General features: G+C 33.8%; 1 protein-coding gene across 1 annotated transcript; it reads right to left on the bottom strand.

Moving 5' to 3' along the window:
* Positions 1 to 6,819: 6,819 nt before the first annotated feature.
* LOC127731789 (procathepsin L-like) lies at positions 6,820 to 14,629 on the bottom strand. Its single transcript, XM_052240630.1, has 9 exons — positions 14,536 to 14,629; positions 13,377 to 13,510; positions 12,642 to 12,747; positions 11,114 to 11,266; positions 10,366 to 10,489; positions 8,530 to 8,630; positions 7,942 to 8,107; positions 7,442 to 7,547; positions 6,820 to 7,132 (listed from the first exon to the last, which is right to left on the bottom strand). The coding sequence occupies exons 2-9, from the start codon at positions 13,508 to 13,510 to the stop codon at positions 7,033 to 7,035; spliced, it is 990 nt and encodes a 329-aa protein (XP_052096590.1). The 5' UTR covers positions 14,536 to 14,629; the 3' UTR covers positions 6,820 to 7,032.
* Positions 14,630 to 22,172: the final 7,543 nt, after the last annotated feature.

Raw genomic sequence — 22,172 nt, 5'->3', positions numbered from 1 at the left:
GGGAGAAAAAAACATAAAATCAGTAATGAAATCATATTAAAAGACAATATGAAATTACATCACATGCTTTCAACAAAAATATTGGATAAAGTTATAAACATCGCAATAGTAAAAAAAAAATCACCTGAAGCATGGCAGACATTGAAAGTTTCTTTACCTTCAAAAAGAAATAGTTTCATAATGGAAGTGTACAGTATGCAATACAGACGTACACATTGCCGCATCACTGGTTTGTGATAGGTGCTTGTAGTGGTTTCACCAAAATGCGTCGGACTAAAACATAATTCAAAAACAACATACTGGAGTTGTAGAAACTGTCATTGTAAATAAAAATTTTAAGAAATGTATGCAATATCAATTAAAAGTTTTCAAGTTTTATTTTACTACATATTACTATTCCCACACTAGCGTACATTGCACTTGCATTAATGTAACAATAACGGAATGTAACCGTAGACACAAATATTATTGTAACATTCGTAATTAATCGGTTCCTTACCCAACCCTGCATTCCGGCAATTAGTCTCCAATGTAACAATTTTTTATTATTGTTACATTTCCATGTAACCGTAGCCAGTGCCAATAAAATAATTCAGTGTGAATATTGTGAAAATTGTTACTGCAGTAATTGCCTAGATTTGACATCAGAACAGTACCAGGTATTTATGAATCCATCGAGCTGCATTGGTTCTGTCACACTTAATTGTGAGGACAAAGTTATGAAAAACATTCGTACGGACAGAGAAGTTGAGGTAAGATGTGCAGAATTTCTTCATGTAACGGAGAAAAGAGTCATACAACTAGAAACAGAAATCACTAAGAAAGTAGATTCTGATCAGGTTATGGTTATTATTAAACAAACTATGAAAGAAACTGAAAATACAGGTCAATCCGAGTTAAATAAGATTAAAGAAACACTTAATAAACAAGTACCAGACATTCGAGAGAGTAGTATTAGAGAGAAAAACATTATTATCCATGGGGTAGACGAGGTCACTGATAAAGAAAGTATAGTTCGCAAACAGAGAGACACTGACGGTATGTTAAAAGTCTTGCTTTATTCATTGAAGCTGACAACAGTAGCATTGTTATTGTCACAAGGCTGGGTAAGATTAAAGATTCAGATGATGATTTAGGGGATGAAAAACCAAGACCATTGAAAATAATATGGGCTGATACTGGAGTCCAAACGCACATTTATAAAACAATTATCACATTTAAATTACGTGACATTAAGTGACATTAAACAGGCACCTGAGATAATAATCTTTTAAGAAGTATTACTAAAAAGACTCTAGATATAAATTGAATAAGGCTGAATTTTCATTTAGTGATTATGTGATATATTCCCAGATAATTTCTCATCAGACGTGGTATACTTATAAATGTTATATGTGAAAAAAGAACTTAAAGCAGTCCAAGTAAATATTGAGTTTAAAGAGCATTTATCGCACCGAGAGTAAATTATCACGTTGTGATTGGTTTTTAACGCCGTCACGTGGTGACCACCTATGGATCTGTAGGGGGTTAGTAAATTTCATAGGGGGTTCATGACGTCACGTCTACTGTTAATGGTGACGTCATCTATTAATGCTGTTGTGTTTCATTGTTTATTTTTTCTACAAAACGCAGCAGAAAAAGTCCCGCGTGCGATAAATTCGTTATACGGTTCATTACTGACCCCCTACGGACCATAGAGGGTAAATAAAATTCGTAGGAGATTCGGCCTTTGGCCTCACCCCCTATGCATTTTACTAACCCTCTATGGATCCGTAGGGGGTCAGTAGCGAACCATATAACTTATAGTATGGGTTAAAATAAATTTAAAAGACAATGACAAGTTACTGATAAGATGTATATATAAAAGCCCGTCTTCTGATAAAACCATGATAATTTAAATGAACTTTTGATGAAAGTTAGTCGACTTGAGGAAATGTTCAAGTTAGCCTTATACTTGTGACAAGGGACTCTAACTTCCATAAGATAGATTGGGCTTAGTGGGAAGCTGGTGATGAAACTGATCTAAAATTATAGAATGCATTAGAGATTGTTATTTTGATCAATTAGTCGATAAACCTACTAGATATAGGATTAATCAACAACCATCAACCCTTGATTTATTATTAGTAAATGATACATGTGTCAACAGAGTATCGAAAATTAACTATGATAATCCACTTGGATCTAGTGATCATTGCGTGCTGAATTTTAATTATTATTGTTATATTAATTATGACTCGAATGCAAGTCAGAAATTCAACTATTTTAAAGGTGACTATGATAAAATGAGAGATAAGTTAAATTTAAACTAGAATGAGTTATTAGATGGAAAATGTACAGAAGACATGATTAGTATTTTTATGGACAATTTAACTGATACAATGAATGAATGTATTCCAAAAAGTAAACTAAATAGTAAGTGGTATTAAGGGGAAAACGCCACTTTCGAGTGAAGCAGTAAGATGTATTTAGAGGAAACAGAGGCTTTGGACTCGCTACTTAGAGACTAGAGATAGTACACGATATAGAGAATATTGTAAAGCTAGACTGAAATAAAGTGAAAACAGTAACTAGGAACGAAAGAAAACGTCATGAGATTCAGATAGCAGAAAGCGCCAAAACTAACTGTAAAACTTTTTGGAAATATGTAAACTCAAAACGAAAATCTATATCTGGTATATCAGAGTTACACACTAAAGTAAATGGTACAAAATTTATAGCATCTACAGATAACGAGAAAGCTGAAGTACTAGCTGAATTCTTCAGTAGTGTATTTACACTAGAATCAGACAACCCAGTAGATAGTAGTAAGAAATATTGTGACAGTTTCTCTAGTGATGGGCTTTTTAACAGTACAGAGGTAAATAAATTACTAAAAGACTTAATACGTCAAAATCACCAGGTCCAAACTAGCAAATACTATTGACTCGCCACTAAGTAATATATTTAATGAAAGTTTTTAAGAGTGGGACGGTACCCCAAAGATGGAAAATAAGTCAAATATCAGTAGTATTTAAGAAAGGTGATAAAACATCTCCGTCTAATCGGTTAGCTTGTCCAGTGTTATTTGCAAATGGAAAAACTCGTGAGACAGAGAATAGTCCAACACATGAATAGCCATAATTTATTTAGTAGCAAACAGTTTGGTTTTATAAGTGGGAGATCCACCTCACTACAACTTATAAAGGTTCTTGATAGATGGACTGAAATTTAGACAGAACCTGTAATCGGATCTAGAGCTTTCTAAGTGATAGGAAACAACGTGTAAACATTTGTGGAAATTATTCCAACTGGCACAACGTAACCAGTGGGATCCTTCAAGGATCAGTCCTGGGTCCTATACTATTTGTCATTTTTATCAACGACTTACCAGAAAGTGTGATATCAGAGGTGTTCCTATTTGCCGATGATACTAAGATGTTCAGAGAGATTAAATCCGAGAATGACGTTAGCCTACTACAGCATGATTTGGACAATTTGTTCGATTGGAGTGTTGAATGGATGCTACGCTTCCATCCTGATAAACATGATAAATGCAAAGTGCTGAAAATTTATAACAAGCGGAAAAAATTGACACAGTCATATAGTTATCAAATGAAAAAGTATGACGGTGGTTATGACAACATTGGACGTGATAGATATAGAAAAAGATATTGGAGTAAACATAGATAGTCATCTTGCATTTGATAAACATATAAAAATTCAAGTAAAAAAGGCAAACCAAATAGTCGGTATCATCCGAAGAACATTTAAATCATTAGATTACAAATCTTTGTGACGAAAATTTTGTCTGATTAAATATTTGGACACATTTTGCCAATTAAATTATAGTGTAATTTTTCGTTGTCAAATGTTATATTTCTAACTTGTCTAACTTGTCATTTTAAAGTTGCTTCAATATTTCACATTTTTGTACTTTTTTTTAATTTTACCTCTTTTAATCAATTAAAGATGTTTTTAATCAATCAAATTATTATTTTTACAAGACCACAATAATGTTTCAGAGAATGGAACACTTTTTTCTGGAACATGTAAAATTGTGTTCCAGTAGTATACACTATGTGTTCTGGATATTAACACATATTTCTGGAACACAGTCCGAGTGTTCCAGAAGTGTTACAAGGCTTGGAACGCGTAACGGCGTACAATTTTGCCCTCAAGGACATGTTCCAGATTCAAACACTAGGCGTTCAAGAAGTACACACTCCGTTCAAGAATAACACACATAGCGTTCGAAAGATGCACACATGATGTTATAAACTGGAACACCAAATTGAATGTTAATATTTAGAACACTGTTACGCGTTCCAGATTCAAACACTAGGCGTTCAAGGAGTACACACTATCCGTTCAAGAATAACACACATAGCGTTCGAAATATGCACACATGATGTTAAAAACTGGAACACCAATGTTAATATTTAGAACACTGTTGCGCGTTCCAAAAGTGTTACAAAAGGGCGTTCAAAAAGTGTTCAGATTCTTAACACTTTTATTTACAGTGTATTTTTGAGCGAGTTTGTCTGTACTATTAGATAGCTTTGATGTTGGATAGTTTGACACTCAATTTGAGCCTTTGTGACTCGAATAGTGAAAAAGTTACAGTACTATAAATTGGGTCCCTTATATTTATAGAGCTAAAATGAACTCCGTTTGCAGTCAATGTAAAACATGCAATAAAAGTAGAGAAAAATTAAAATGAGTTCTATGGTACATGTAAAAAATGAAAATTCTTTATAAATTTCATGCGTCCGAAGCGCTTTTCTCGATTTACCTTCATCAGGAACGCTCAAAGCCGATTATTATAGAGGTGTTATATTTGGTTCCCTTGGTGCCTTATAACTCGGAAACAATGAGAACAACCACACAGCTAATTGAAAAGCATACTTATAAGGAATTTTCGTGGTCAACTTAAATTCCGATTGAAAAAGACATACAGGGATTATCGTGAGATTGAAAACCGCACACAGGGATTTTGTGGGCAAATGCAAATCTGATTGGAAAACACACACAGAGATTTTCGTGGGCAACTACAATTTTGATTGGAAAACACACATGTATACAGAAATTTCGTGGGCAACTACAGATATGACTGAAAAGTGGGGCGCACATATTCGCCGGGGACACAATTTCGCCGTACTATGATTTTGAGGTGTAGAAACTTCAAAGGATTGCTGAAATGGAAGAAATATGCCGGTAAATTATATTTTTATAACAAATATGATTATTTTTTAAGCTTAGAAAAAATTTCGACACTTACCGCAAAGGACCGAAAAACGGACAACGATTTTCGGCCAATTTCCTGAATGAAAAAAAAAGATTTCAAAGAAGTATTTCATAGTAATTCTTTGACTGATTGCCCTAAATTTCAGTTCTTTACACCTTTGAAATGTCTGCTATTCATCTATAATGAAATTGATTTGATAAATATTGTTTAAAGCTGCAGTTATTTGGTTTTAAATAGATGTGTAAAAACTACGAATATGTGTCCCCCTATGACAAAACATCAGGAAATTTCAAATAGCCTTTAATCTAACTTTTCCGATGATTTTTTTCAGAGAAACACGTTTTCAAGCTAAGAATATTTTGCTTTTGATGTTATCTTCATATAGAAATATCAGTATACTTCAAAAACTTAAAGGTCTGAACATAAACTGCAGAAAACATGGAAAATTATGGCGAAAATGAGCACCCCACTCTACAGATTTTCGTGAGAGACTACGAATCTCATTGAAAAGCACCCGTCAGAGTTTTCGTGAAAAAGACAAAAGAATATTTTTTTTTATCTGTACAAACATCGATTTTATTTTTGACGAATTAAAACTTAATTAAATATATATTGCTGTGAAAACTTCTGGCCCTTTTCCCTGTCAATACAATGTACTTTATCATGGCATCATGTCACGTGATCATGTCATGATTTTCTCCGACTATTTATGACGTCTTTACATTAAATCCGTTAGATATGTACTTATTTATACTTTAGTCTAGGAAAACTTGATTTACTTTGTAATTGACCTTAATCTCGCTTTCAGTAACTGCCAGTGCACTTAAATCGGTACTATGTGTCTTGTTTAGGTGTTTTTGCACTTCGTGCAAACCTGACAAACACATAGAATTACAAAAGAGGAATGAAAGATACCAAAGGAATAAGTCGAAAACGAACTGACAATGCCATGGCAAAAATCAAATAAAAAAATACCAATCGAAAAACACCAGAATACAAAACACCGGGGGTGATCTTAGGTGCTCCGGAAGGGTAGACCTGTAGATCCTGCTACACACATGGCACCCGTCGTGTTGTTGCTCATTTAAGTACAAACCCCATGAAGGACTTATTCGGTAGGTAACATTCGAGGAAAAGAGCACGGGATTGTAGTTACAACAATTGAAACATATCCGTCGTCATCTCTGAAACAGATATTCCATAACGGTCAACAAACTCGTGATGGCGTCCGTATATTTTTCGAAGGAATGATTTCAACTTCAACCGAATGACTTTGAACTCTTGGTTAAAAAAAAAATCCTTGTAGACAGTAACCCTCTATCTAGAAAATCATGATAGGAAATTCATGCTCTGGAATATCGTATCAACTGGGGGATATGTACCCCATATATTAATACAAATAATTTGTGATTGTTTTTGTGGTAACATAAATCAGAGGCTGATTCAGAGGCGGCGAGCCTCGTCCTCCTTTATGGAGCTTCATATATGATAAATACATAGACTTTTTACAAGTTTCACTCCAAACGTAGGCTTGCCTGGCATCTTTGAAAAATCCTGGATCCGCACATGTAAATAAATGAATTAGAAAAAGATACATGACCTAGTTTAATTCTATATGAGTATTCACCATTCACCACATTAAGGTAATACGTCAAATTTATAAAGTATCTTTATTCTTTTAAAATAAAGTCAACAAGAATAGAAAAACAAATCAACAATAAATGTTCGTGGTTGTCATGCGTTATAAAATTGATCCATTTTAATATGTGGAGATTTCCTGAACACACCATCTAAACAATGAGAGCCTACACGTGTGGATAACTGGCCTGTGTTGCAACTCCGCATTGGTTCTTCTTGTTCCTGGACATCATTACATAGCCTTCCATACCCCACTTGGTACCCCAGCTGTAAAATATAAAAACGTCAGAATTATAATTATTTCAAGATACAACGATGCAATCACTTTAAGTTTTAAGATATGGTTCACAAATTGTCAAAAATACGGTCCGATTATTGTCAAAATATCATAAGGACCTGCTCGTCAACAGGTTAATACACAAGTTCCGTAACCTATGTTGTAAAGTTCATAGTCTTTTATGGTCTACCCACGAATTCTTAACCAGCCAAAAATCCTACTCCATATGGGTTTCATAAACTATGACCACCGTGAATAACCCGGCAGGTCCTGTGTTTATCTAAAAGTCGTCCACTCACCTATTCTTGACCAGCCAATAATCTTGATCCATATGAGTTCCATAACCTACAGCTAGCACACCATGGTCGAGTCTGGTTGAGCTGCACATTGGCTCGCTATATACTCCTATAATATAAAATGAATGGTATAAATACGGACAGTCACATCTAATCTATTATGAAGTTTTCTGTTCTATTGGTGTTGGAAAAAAAACAGTTACAAAATATGTTGAAAATAAAGAAACCCGCGGCCTCAAATAATTAAAACACTTTTTTTACAATATTGTTAACTGGTAAATCTAGAATTATTTATCCCGCATCAGTAACCACATCCTGCAAACACCGAAACGGCGGCAACATCGTCTGATACGCAACGCTGACTTAGCCTGGGATCCTGGCTCTCTGCTAGACAGTACTGACGCGAAGAGGGGGTTTGACTAGGATGTCAGGCTAGCATACGCGACTGATCAGTTTGTGTATTGACGTCACCACCGTAATGGAGTTATTACTACTGTTATTACCTGTTTTATATAATTGGAAAGATTTATGTCCAGCATCTATAGCTACAGAGATGGGTCCTACAGTAGCTACTGCCTGTTGTAACTCCTCCTCACTGCCACGGCGCACATCGGTAAAACCGGTATCGGTAGCACCAACGTCAGATCTCTTAAATCTACACATACCATTCTAGAAATAAATAAATAACAAGTCTCTTAAATCTACACATACCATTCTAGAAATAAATAAATAACAAGTCTCTTAAATCTACACATACCATTCGAGAAATAAAGAAATACACAACACAAAAAATATCTTAAATCTACACATTCCTTTCTAGAAATAAATAAAAAAAACAATTCTCAAATACTGAAAAACTTAAATAAAGAAACACGTGATTTTGCAAAGGCCTGAGTACATGTAGTTGAATATCAAATTAATTATTTACCCGGTACTTTTAATAAGGACTAAAAAGAAAGGACAATTTGTAAATTTGCTTTATGCATCCTGCTCCAAATGGAAGATATTTAAGCTTTAAACACTATCGTTTAAGTTTTCTCCATTTAATCCGTTACATAAAAAGATTAAGGTAACCCCGTATGGAACCTCACTTTAGCTTCATATGGATAAGACATCTCAGTATCAATCCCTTTGTTTTTCTCTATATATCTAAAGGCGTTGTCCATTAATCCTCCTTTACAGCCGTGGTCACCTACAAACAAATAAATGTATCTCCGATTCATTAATAAGATAAAGCTAAGTTTAAAAGATTTATCTCAGATTCACGGTATAAGATAAAGCTAAGTTTAAAAGATTTATCTCAGATTCACTTATAAGATAAAGCTAAGTTTAAAAGATTTATCTCAGATTCACTAATAAGATAAAGCTAAGTTTAAAAGATTTATCTCAGATTCACTAATAAGATAAAGCTAAGTTTAAAAGATTTATCTCAGATTCACTAATAAGATAAAGCTAAGTTTAAAAGATTTATCTCAGATTCACTAATAAGATAAAGCTAAGTTTAAAAGAAAGGTTGGTGGGAAGTTGTTTTTCATATTTTTCATGTAAAAAGAATGGTGCTATGAGTCAAAAAGAGAGCAACCCAAATGGCACAAAGAATAAAAGAAATCTAGAGCGTCATCAAAAGGCACATGTCCATATATACATTGTGTCTAGCTCTAAATCTTCCACAGTCTAACATGTCTAAAAAGGTTGTTAATAAATCCAGCAGATGATTTCAATTATCTGCCATCAATACCTTATTCTAACCATGGAGATTTGACTTAAGACAGCAGCAAACGAGGGTCCAGATCTAACGCATGTACATTTATGGAAAGGTGGCGGGGTTAACCAATTTGAATTGTACTTCTCTTTTCTCTCTTGTTTTTTTTTCACTTTTTTTTTTTTATCTCAACACTGAAATTGAAACCGACGCTTTTAAAAATTAATTTTCTGAATTAACATCAAATTAACGGTAAACACAAGGACATTTTTAAAACTGTTCTTTTATCAATGAAACGGAAATGAAACCTTTCGGTAATTAAATAAGCGTTTCCGTAATATCCGACACTATAACATTATTCGGCAAATTAGAGCGAATAACTCACAAAAACATCAAAAATAGGCATACATAATATAAAATCAGGCAATGTCACCAGAAAAGGAATATTTGATAAGAAAATAATTACACCAATGTTGTTTATACATGTAAATGATAAGATATAATAATATTACTCGATTATATCAAATATCTTATACATTGTAGTAAAAGTATTTCTAATTGGGTTAGAGTGCATGTTATTAATTATATCAAATATCTTATACATTATAGTAAAGGTATCTTTAATTGGGGTAGAGTGCATGTTATTAATAGACTTTTGTCTTTGCTAAATTTATTCACAACTTCTTATTACTTTTGGCGATTTAAAGTTTTACTTTTTGTATAGATATAAATGTCTTCATTGTTGACGCCCCTAAATTGCCTTTTCTTTTAAAAGTATTGTGTGCTTTTGGGTTGCTGTCTTAGTACCGTTTATCCAACAGCTTCATTGATTCATATCTGAATTGGTGCTATAAATTGCTGTTTTAATATAAAAATGACTGCTAACCGTCAATCGGGAATTATAACATTACATAGTCAGAACGATAACATGTTCTTTTTTGTATAGATCGAGTCATACGTCATCGAGGCAGCAAACACACGACATAAATTAAATAACCAAAAGACGTCTAGAGGTATATTGCATTTTGTTCTATCTATTTATGTATTTTTAAAGAATGACCGTCATGATTATTTCAGAGCACGAGATTCGACTTGCCTTTTGAAATGCTTTTATTTTATTTAATTCAAATTATATATTTAAAAAAAAACATGCCCTCTTAAACCAATGAAAGGCCAGACTGAAAAATTTCTCCTTCACTAAAGAATGAATAATTATATTATTAACCTTCAGCAGTTGAGCAGTCCACTAGATTCTGTTCTGACAGAGAGGTCAGTTTACCAGTCTTTTTAAAGTTCTGTCCTTCCAGGGATCCAGTAGCAGAGAAAGACCAACAGGAGCCGCATTGTTCCTACAACACAATAAATAATGATAGTCAGTCTCGACAGTGTTCTTACAACACAAAATATAATGATAGTCAGTCTCGACGGGGTTTCTACAACACAATATATAATGATAGTCAGTCACAAGGGGATTCCTACAACACAATGAATAATGGTAGTTAGTCTCGACAGTGTTCTTACAACATAATAGAAAATGATAGTAAGTTTCGACGGGATCCATACAACACAATAAATAATGGTAGTAAGTCTCAATATTGACTGATTGTTGATTGGTCGACATATCCAGTTTCAAACTTTGTTCAAGCATACGCTATGATTCCGAGTCCTTACAATTACGTTGTTTTGTTGTTTTATTAGTTTCTTTGCCTTTTACGTGTGTTTTTTGTTTCGAACACACAGTGATTTACATGACTCACTTTACTAGAAGTGATACGAAGAGGCTCAATGTGGTATTTACCCCCAGTAACCATATGATCAGGCCCTGCATAATCAAATTATCACACAATATGCCCTCGCATTCACGAATTCAGTTAGGAATTACATAAACACTTCTTGCTAAGACTGAAGTAAGTAATCTTGCAGTCAAATCACGTCCATTCAAGTAATAATATGGTTTACTATGTTATACATACCTGATTTTTTATTGGTGTAACATATCCCTTTTCCCTCCAGTCAACAGTATCGGGTAGATCTCCAATGTTACTTGGTGGAAGGAATGTAGAACCAGCTGTACGGTTTATTGACATCTTATATCCGTTCATTATACTGATAAATTCGTCAGTAGCCTAAAAACAAGATTATACTATAGCGTACACAGAAAATAGATGGGTGGAGCGTAAACCAACTGTACGGTTTATTGACATCTTATATCCGTTCATTATACTGATAAATTCTTCATTAGCCTGAAAACAAGATTGTACTATAGCGTACACAGAAAATGGATGGGTGGAGCGTAAACCAACTGTACGGTTTATTGACATCTTATATCCGTTCATTATACTGATAAATTCGTCAGTAGCCTAAAAACAAGATTATACTATAGCGTACACAGAAAATAGATGGGTGGAGCGTAAACCAACTGTACGGTTTATTGACATCTTATATCCGTTCATTATACTGATAAATTCGTCAGTAGCCTAAAAACAAGATTATACTATAGCGTACACAGAAAATAGATGGGTGGAGCGTAAACCAACTGTACGGTTTATTGACATCTTATATCCGTTCATTATACTGATAAATTCTTCATTAGCCTGAAAACAAGATTGTACTATAGCGTACACAGAAAATGGATGGGTGGAGCGTAAACCAGCTGTACGGTTTATTGACATCTTATATCCGTTCATTATACTGATAAATTCATCATTAGCCTGAAAACAAGATTGTACTAGAGAGGACAAAAATAATAGCACAAAAGAAGGGTCCTTTATTAGAGTGAATTAAGAAACTATGTGAGTTATGCGTCAATGCGACAACAACCCAAACGACAAAGCACAAAGTTATTGTAATCCTTAAATAGTATATGAAGCAAATGACGACACTATAAAATTGAGAATGGAAACGGGGAATGCGTCAAAGAGACAAGAACCCGACCAAAGAGCAGAAAACAGCCAAAGGCCACCAACGGGTTTTCAACACAGCGAGAAAATCCCGCGACCGGGGGCGGTCTTCAGCTGGCCCCTAAACAGAAATGTATATATACTAGTTCAGCAAAAATGGACGTCTCACTAAACTCCGAAAATATAATTGAAACAAAATTAAAAAAGCATACAAGACTAGCAAAGGCTAGAAGTTCCTGACTTGGAACAGTAGCAAAAATGAGGCGGGTTAAACATGTTTTGTGAGATCTCAACCCTCCCCCTATACCTCTAGCCATGTAGAATAAACAAACACACAGCAATACGCACAGTAAAACTCAGTTTAAAAGGAGTCCGAGTCCGATGTTAGAATAGGTAACAGAAGAAACTAAGCAAAATGATAATGATCAACACGAATTAACAAAGGACTACTAGCAGTTACCTCAACTAAACTGATTGAAAGATTATGTCTTCATATAGTATGAAATTAAAATTTTAATTGTCATGTCCAGGTTGCCGTGTTCCTGTGAGGTTACTCTCCATATTTGCCCAAGCCAGTGTACATATGTAAATGTTTACTAACCATATCAGCATATTCATTTGTTCCCAGCCAGTATGTATGTTCTCCCCTGTCTGCTGCTAGGTTGTGTTGCTGGATGTGAGCAACGTTATCTTCCCATATCAAACGTCTGAAAATATACGTTACCTAGCTGTTAAAAATTCCATGAACATACGTTACCTAGTTGTGAAATATACGTTACCTAGTTGTGAAATATACGTTACCTAGTTGTGAAAGATGTTAACCCCGCCACATTCTGTATGTGTCGGTCCCAAGTCAGGAGCCTTTAATTCAGTGGTTGTCGTTTGTTTTTGTATATCATATTTGTTTTTCGTTTATTTTTTTGAACATAAATCAGGCCGTTAATTTTCTCGTTTTAATTGTTTTACATTTGTCATTTCGTACCCTTTTATAGCTAACTACGCTTAAACTTATTGTTTTCTACTTTGAGGCCGATCAAAAATATTGATCAAGGAGGGAGAGAGAGAAAAAAAAAGAAATACTAACGTTTGCATGTGTCCATGTTCAGAACGGACTGAACGATACTAAAATTTGCATGTGTTCATGTTCAGAACGGACTGAATTATACAAACGTTTGCATGTGTTCATGTTCAGAACGGACTGAACTATACTGACGTCTGCATGTGTTCATGGTCAGAACGGACTGAAATACTAATCTAATCATGTGTTCTTGGTTAGAACGGACTGAAATACTAATCTAATCATGTGTTCTTGGTCAGAACGGACTGAAATACTAACCTTAGTATGTGTTCATGTACATCGTAGTTCTTATTGTACGTGTTTTTGTAAAGTTGCCATTCCTGATCCAGTTCTTGGTTCAGAGGTTTTGAGAGGGCCACCCCAACACACAGAACAAGTACTAAAAGTTTCATCTGAAATAAAATCATGCAGTGAATGTTATGATCATAAAAAATAAAAGAAAAACAGCACGAATACCATAATATATACAAGGTTACTGGTTTATATAAATATAAAGTGTCTGATTGATTATATAATAAAAATTATGCAAATGAAGAAGGCCGTAATGGCCGAAACGTATGAAAACTTGTGTTATAGTATATGCATATATATATATACAAGTCTAAATTGAAAACAACGTTCAAACCTATGATTGCGTTGGATAAAAACCGCAATTTTTATACGTGTGCATGCAAAACAAATTTCTTGTTAGAGGGGTCTAAATACAGCACAAACAACATTTTCCAAAAGACCAAAAAAGTGAAAAAGTATATTTTAACAAAACGCATTTGACTAACAGGTCGAACAACAAATGTTCTTATATAACGTCTAGATATTAGTCAAAGATCTTTCTTACGAGTAACGATATAACGGATAACAGGCGTATATATTATTTATCTTTTGTGTACAGGTATCGTTACTCGTAACGATCCAGCGCCCTCGTAAGAAAAATTGTTGACTTTTTATTTATTCAAAATCTGGTCTGGCTTTTGCTCTCTGTTTAATTCTTCTTCCCATCAGATAAAATGTCAATGTTTAAAAAATATAATACGCGAACGGAACAGTAATGGAATTGTTACATTCTATTTTGTTGTTTTTAACCAGTTTCTGATATTTATTTTTTGATTGTTTGAATTACCTCAAACCTACCTTTTTAGTCACGGATTGAAATTATACGAAATGGTTTTCTAACGTTATGTATAAGAAACCGTATATTTCTTTTTTCTCTCTACATCATTTCAGTTAATGAAAAAACTTAATAGATTTTATGCATCCGAAGCGCGCTAAAAATTAGTGACATATCTTATCAGGAACGCTCATAGCCAAATATTTTAAAGTCAAAGATGTCAAGAATGAATTTCATTTAAATATTTACGTTTTAACATTTAATAGTATTATTTTCACTTATTTTTGTAATATTTAAGTATCTGACACCCACCTTGCTAGTCTACAGTAGAGGAGAATAGTGATGCTAACACGCGGAACAATCACATTTATATCTAGAGAACAACAGTCAAGTGATAATCACATGAGGGTCATATCTAGTCATGTGACGAAACAAAAATTACAATGTAATAGTTTCCCTGTTTGATTAAGGAAAAGATTATCATCACTTGATATACGCCGATTATATAATGTTAACAACTGTCCTGTAATGAAATGTAAAATTGTATTTGGTATCGACCCTTCAACATGCTCAAGGGAACCTCGAGGTATAGAAACCGACTGTTTATCCATCTATAGGATACGGCGAACCTCGAGGTATAGAAACCGACTGTCTATCCATCTATAGGATACGGCGAACCTCGAGGTATAGAAACCGACTGTTTATCCATCTAAAGGATACGGCGAACCTCGAGGTATAGAAACCGACTGTTTGTCCATCTATAGGATACGGCGAACCTCGAGGTATAGAAACCGACTGTTTAATCCATCTATAGGATACGGCGAACCTCGAGGTATAGAAACCGACTCTTTATCCATATAGGATACGGCGAACCTCGAGGTATAGAAACCGACTGTTTATCCATCTATAGGATACGGCGAACCTCGAGGTATAGAAACCGACTGTTTATCCATCTATAGGATACGGCGAACCTCGAGGTATAGAAACCGACTCTTTATCCATCTAAAGGATACGGCGAACCTCGAGGTATAGAAACCGATTGTTTATCCATCTATAGGATACGGCGAACCTCGAGGTATAGAAACCGACTGTTTATCCATCTATATAGGATACGGCGAACCTCGAGGTATAGAAACCGACTGTTTATCTATCTATAGGATACGGCGAACCTCGAGGTATAGAAACCGACTCTTTATCCATCTATATAGGATACGGCGAACCTCGAGGTATAGAAACCGACTGTTTATCCATCTATAGGATACGGCGAACCTCGAGGTATAGAAACCGACTGTTTATCCATCTATAGGATACGGCGAACCTCGAGGTATAGAAACCGACTGTTTATCCATCTATAGGATACGGCGAACCTCGAGGTATAGAAACCGATTGTTTATCCATCTAAAGGATACGGCGAACCTCGAGGTATAGAAACCGATTGTTTATCCATCTATAGGATACGGCGAACCTCGAGGTATAGAAACCGACTGTTTATCCATCTAAAGGATACGGCGAACCTCGAGGTATAGAAACCGACTGTTTATCTATCTATAGGATACGGCGAACCTCGAGGTATAGAAACCGACTCTTTATCCATCTATATAGGATACGGCGAACCTCGAGGTATAGAAACCGACTGTTTATCCATCTATAGGATACGGCGAACCTCGAGGTATAGAAACCGACTGTTTATCCATCTATAGGATACGGCGAACCTCGAGGTATAGAAACCGACTCTTTATCCATCTATAGGATACGGCAACTGCAAACGGCGTTAAACACATTCAATTAATCATGAGTGGGGGGGGGATAAGAAAAAGAAAGAACTAGAACTAAAATAAGATCCCGTTTAATAGACAGGCGATTTTTAATGAATACTTTATACAGTTTGGGTAAAGGGCGTTTATAGAGCTTTGTGAAACTAATATTAAAAACGATAATTCTTCCTTTTTTTTTCTTTGATAAAGGTATATTATACATATATGTTATCTATGGTTATTAATACGAAACTAATCTTTTTATTGGACGGCGCTAACACGACAAATACCTTAAATCAGTATACATCTACCACAACCATTTTCTATTGGCTACTAACTTGACAACCCAAAACTGTATTAACTACTAACTTAACCAGGTTTCTAATGAATACTTTTTGATAATACAAAATGCAAGCAGATCAGGTATTTTTCCTCAATAGAGATATTTGAAATTCAACTTTTCATTAAATAGCTTTCTAACAATGTAATTATCTATTTATGTATTTAGTATGAATATTTATATATAAAGTCCATTATTTCTTTTAATGATAAGCATGCATGAAATTACAAACAAAATAACAAGAAAAGACAAGAGTTTTTAACAGGTTAGCTTTGGCAGTTGATGTCCTTATCGCATGTACTGTTTTTTGATGTTCCAAAGGGTTAATTCTTTACAAAATTAATTAGAACCTATAAACGAATACTGAAGCTTGAATTCCGAGGTTTTTTGCCTTTATATTTATCTCCGCCGTCAATAATAGATCAAAGAGTCATTAAATGGAGAGCATGATCTTTGGTGTTTAATCCCTTTGAATTTTCAACTTAAACAGAGTTGTAGTTCACATGACCAGATTCGTCAGCTTACTGCAAGCGTTTCACAGAGAAGATTGGAAGGTAAAACCGTAAATTTCAAACGTTATGTTTTGGGGGGAAAAGGGGGGGGGGGCATGAAATTAGCAGAATTGGGAATATTAATGTTATGTCTATAATAAGGCCTGATATGTGGTTTGATTGCCAATTAGACAACTATTCACTAGAGTCCAAGTGACTGGCGTGAATGTAAGCAACGATAGGTCACCGTACGGCCATCAACAATGAGCAATTCTCAAACTGTAAAGTCGATAATTAAAGCCCCCGACTTTACGAAATGTAAAACAATTTAAACGAGAAAACCAACTTACTGATGTATGACTTAGAAATACAAGAAAACCAAAGATGACAGACAGCAACCCACCACAACCACTGAATTACAGACTCCTGACTTGGGAAAGACACATTAAGCAACGGCACACAACAATAAACAAAATGCAAAAATATTCCAACAAACTGTCTTTGATGCAGTGTGCAATCAATTGCTGAAAATTGCGTACTTATTTTAATTTGAAATTAAAAAAATATCAGCACAAAAGATGTCATAACTCCAAATTCAATGTGACATTTTAGTAAGGAGTTGTCACTTATACCTCCATGCATCCCCATTCCTGGATGTTATTCAAACCCGATAGTTTATACCTTCTCTTTTTAACCCTATAAGTGCGGTGGAAAAAACCGGGATGCATGCAGTTTTTCTTAATGTTTAATAACAAAACCGATAGAGGTAGAGCGCATTTATAGACTACGCTGGAAACTATTGCAATGTTACGATAAAATGAAAGTAATATGATCAAATCAAAGATTTGTATATTTCCAAGATGTCAGTCTCCTATGATGGGAAATTTGGTATAGCTCTGTGTTTTTGAATAGGGCTAGCCATTGTAAGCTTCTCACTGTGACTAAAAGGTATGTCAGCTATTGCCAATACTTGCCATTCATGTCCGTCTTTTAACACTTTCAAGACTATGAACAAAAGGAGGTTTCTTAAAAAATCTGATAACATTTTTACTTAGGGTTGCAGCCCTTTCATCAATTTTAACAACAATGTCTCACAGTTATAGATGCAGTGATAAAAAAACATTACACTTTATTAACACTTTATTAATGTTTCTTTCATTCTGAGAAAATTTGCTTTACAGTCTTTTATAACTTTCTTGGTCTTACTATTTCTTTCCGTATCTTTGCTGTCAAGTTTATTATTCTTTCTCATCATATGGGTTTTATATCAGTCTTAAAATGCTGTATTCTTGTGTAGGTATCGAACATTTCATGGTCAACTTCCAATAGTAAAATTAAGTCTGTAAACATATTTCTACAAATTACAAAAAAATATAGAATGGGTCACTAAGACATTCTATTGACATACATCATGGTATATCTAAGCTTCTTTTAAACCGCCTCAAAATTCCATTCAAAAATCAGTGCTTGCTGACATTGCCTCTTTTCTATGATTTATGTTTATACCGATTGAAGCTATTATACTAGACATTAGTTTTCTCAAGTGAATTGTTTCATATTTTCATGTAGGGGCCTTTTGTAACCGTCTGTGTGGTATGTATGGATAGTTGTCTTATTGGCAATCATATCGCATCTCCTTATTTTTATATTGATACGTTTATTGTTGAATGCCTAACATTCAGCGGCAAATATTACATACACATTCTGGACTATAAGCGATTGCTATTTGGTATGTAGTTGCCTTGACACTCTAATATAACAATAATATATGGTATCCATAATGATTAATTCTACAGTGTTTATATATAGCAGTATATGAGACTCTTGTCCTTTTTCTAGTATGTTTCGGTGACTTTGGAATTATCGTTTTGTTCAAATGTCAAATAAGATTTTTTTTATGAAGTGGTTATATACTGGAAATTTGGTATGCAGTTGCATAAGCATCGCCGCATTATATAGTTATGAAGAATATGGGAGATAAAGCCCTTTAATGTCAATATTATTGTATGGTTTTGAAATTTGGGGTTTCTTTAATCCCTTTACAACAAGATTGAAAAGAAAACCCTGATTTGTCCTTTGATGAAATTTATAAAGACTGAAATGTGAAGATTTGCATGTGAAATTATGTAAATTTGTTTTGGGTTGTGGGAAAAAGAGTTCTAATTTTGCCTCCTTGTCAGAACTTGGCAGATTAACCACACATATTAATGTTGTCAGTGTAATGCTTAAATATTGGCACCGCTTAGAAAATTTAGATAATCAATTTCCTATTTTAAAAGATGCCTATTTAACTTCCATAGAGTTATACGAAAACAAACGACCTCCTTGGTATGGCTCTGTGAATATACAGAAAAAAGTAATTTTTGACAACCAAATTGACTTAAAGTCAATGAAAATAAATAGTTTTAAGAAGACATGTAAAAAATTAATGAAAACTCATTATATTAATCTTTGGCAAAAGCAAAAAAACATCATTATCAGATGCCAAACTGTGTACATACTTCAAGTTCAAACAAAACTTTGGATTTGAAAATTATTTAAATATTATAAAAGATTTTGGGCAGAGGAGAATTTTCACCAGATTCAGAAAATCAGCTCATAGACTTCAAATAGAGTTAGGAAGATATCAAGGTATTATCAGGCAAAATAGATTGTGTAGTCATTGCTCATCTGGCGAGGTAGAAGATGAGAACCATTTTTTACTGACTTGTACAAAGTATAAAGTTGAGCGTTGTACAGTAATCTCATCAATGCTATTAGTTTACAATGTCCTAATTTTATCCAATTACAAAATCCCGAAAAAATTATTTGGATGATGAGTAATGAAGATAAGGAAATTTTATTTAAAATTTGTTGCCTTATAGACAAACATGAACATCCTAATTAGGGAGCATTGGGACTTCACTTGCACCTGCTACTGCTATGCTAGAATATTGAATATGTATATATATGCATATGTATGCATAATTATATACTGTTTAAAACTATACATTAATATTATGATCTCAATAAATATTTTATTTCGGTCAGTTAAAAGTCTTTAGCATTATATCTAATAATATACAATTATAGCCTTGGTATGAGGTCGATACAAGGATATATTGACCTGAAAGAAGTATATTGACTGAGGACTAAGTCCGAGGTCGATATACTTCTTTGGGTCGATATATCCTGTATTGACCTCATACATAGGCTATAATTGTTATATTATTAATTTCCGACCATATTTATATAAAAATCGTCGATTGATTTTGTTGGAAATTTATAGATATCATATTGTCTCCTAGACAATAACAACATATTAGTTGTTATTTCATTTATTTTTTATGTTTGTTTTTTAACATCTTATTTATTTGAAGATTTTTTTTCTTCAAATAATCGATCAAAGATATGTTTTAATAAAACTTTTAACAATATCATGAAATTCATTACATGACGTCACAAAGTATATCGGTTTTTAGATATTCTAAAAATAACCGTGCAATATGCTTTTTTGCTATGCAATATGCTTTTTGCTATCCGCCGTTTTCTGTCTACCTTCGAAAATATAGTTTAACATGTGACTATCCCTGAACGAATCAAATTAGTTAAAATATACGAATTAATAATATTATTCAATATAAATTTTGTGGATTGCTGTCACTGCTGAATATAGTAACTACTTCCATGAATGCTTTTATAAAAAGTATGTCTTTTTAGAAAAGTAATCATTATATTTAGACAAACAGATGCCTAAACCTTTTAGTATCATCCCTTGGTGATTTTTGCATTAAAGTGAAAGAAATTTTTTTATTTTTGTGCACTAGTCACGAGGAGGTTAAGACGGTATCTAAAATCACACTTGCTAACATGTCCAGAAAGTGCATTTGCCCTTGGTCTCTTTTCCATTCTAGTGACTTGTATTATTTATTCCTTCAACTTGCTTGTCTGGATAAGAGACAAGGTGGACCTCTGTTAGCAAACTATATGATGAAATTATTATATTATTTGTATTGGCACTCTGGCATGGCAGTAAAATTAAAGATATGAAACTTTGAAAGAACTAAACTAACTTTAAGTTATAAAAAAATAATAATAATAATAACATGTTTTATGTTGTGATATTTTTTATGATTATATATATTCTATGATAGACGTGATAATCTCATTCACTTTATGTGAATTTTAATTTTATCTTCATTTAAATGTTTAATATGTGTTATGAATGAGAATGTATTGTGTATTGTTGTCATTATATCCCGTCAGGGGCCCTTGATTGGAAATAAGTAACTTTGAACTTTGAACTTGTACATAATAACAAGGAACATGAGCTCTTTAACCGACTGATATTAGATAACAAAACATACATGTAATAACATCATATACATATACAACACAAACATACAGATAGAACATGCAAAATAAAAGCTAAGCAAGATATATATCAAAACAAATGTCAAATATCAGCACATAAGAGCACACAGTATCTTGATCCAAGTAGCACATGCAAAATTAAACACTAAAGCACAAGCAAAAGACTGTAAGCAGCTACAGCACAGGTAATGCATAAGCAAAACAAAGAAATAATAAATAAAAATAAAAAAATGCAAAAAATAAAAATAAAAAAACAAACGGCAGGCTTCAAAGTTAAATCATGGGGCAGAAAGGAGTAAAATTATTTACAAGAACTGCAGGTACAATTTTCTGAAAAACACCAGGTAGAGATAAAATTTTTGAACTGGCCAAACGTTGATAAGCTCAAGGTGTTCCAGAGTCTTGCTGCCTCATAACTAAAGCTTTTCTTACCATACCTTGTTGTTTTTGGCCGTGGTATATCCGCTATGCCTTTGTACCTAAAATTATATGAATTTTCCTTAATGTTTATTAAATTATGTAGGAATTCCGGACTTGATTTATTAATTATTTTGTAAGTCTCTATAATGCCATGGTTCTCATTCTTGTGATTTTTAGTGCTGGTAGCTTAGACTGTTCAAGGAGTGTATCGTAAGAATACAGGGCCAAGTATAGATCTCTGAGGAACACCTTTATAGATATCTTGTATTTGACTCATACTCTGACCTATTTTTACACACTGTTTTCTTGTTGTAATATAACTTTTTAGCAATTCAAGAGCAGATGGACTAAGGCCATATTTTTCCAATTTACAAAGAAGTAGATCATGTGGAAGACAGTCAAAAGCTTTACTGAGATCCATCAATATTGCTGCTAAGTATTTATCATTATCCAGTGCCTAAAGCCCACAACACCGCTAACGTCCATGTAACAAACCGCTAAAGTCCATAACGCCGTTAAAATCCACAAACTTTCCGCGAAAGTCCACAAAAAAAAGACCGTTAAAGTCCACACAATCTTTTTTAATCAAAA

This window comes from Mytilus californianus, unplaced genomic scaffold (genome assembly GCF_021869535.1).
Source record: "Mytilus californianus isolate M0D057914Y unplaced genomic scaffold, xbMytCali1.0.p SCAF_20, whole genome shotgun sequence".
NCBI classification, from domain to species: domain Eukaryota; kingdom Metazoa; phylum Mollusca; class Bivalvia; order Mytilida; family Mytilidae; genus Mytilus; species Mytilus californianus.
The sequence above is the reverse complement of the archived record's forward strand: the minus strand, read 5'-3'. Positions and strand labels throughout refer to the sequence as shown.

Coding starts and splice junctions, on each gene's coding strand:
- LOC127731789 (XM_052240630.1), bottom strand. CDS start 13,510: ATGAAACTTTTAGTACTTGTTCTGTGTGTTGGGGTGGCCCTCTCAAAA. Junction 11,267..12,641: donor CAAATGAATATGCTGATATG/GTTAGTAAACAT, acceptor TCTTGTTTTTAG/GCTACTGACGAATTTATCAG. Junction 8,108..8,529: donor CTTATCCATATGAAGCTAAA/GTGAGGTTCCAT, acceptor ATTTATTTCTAG/AATGGTATGTGTAGATTTAA.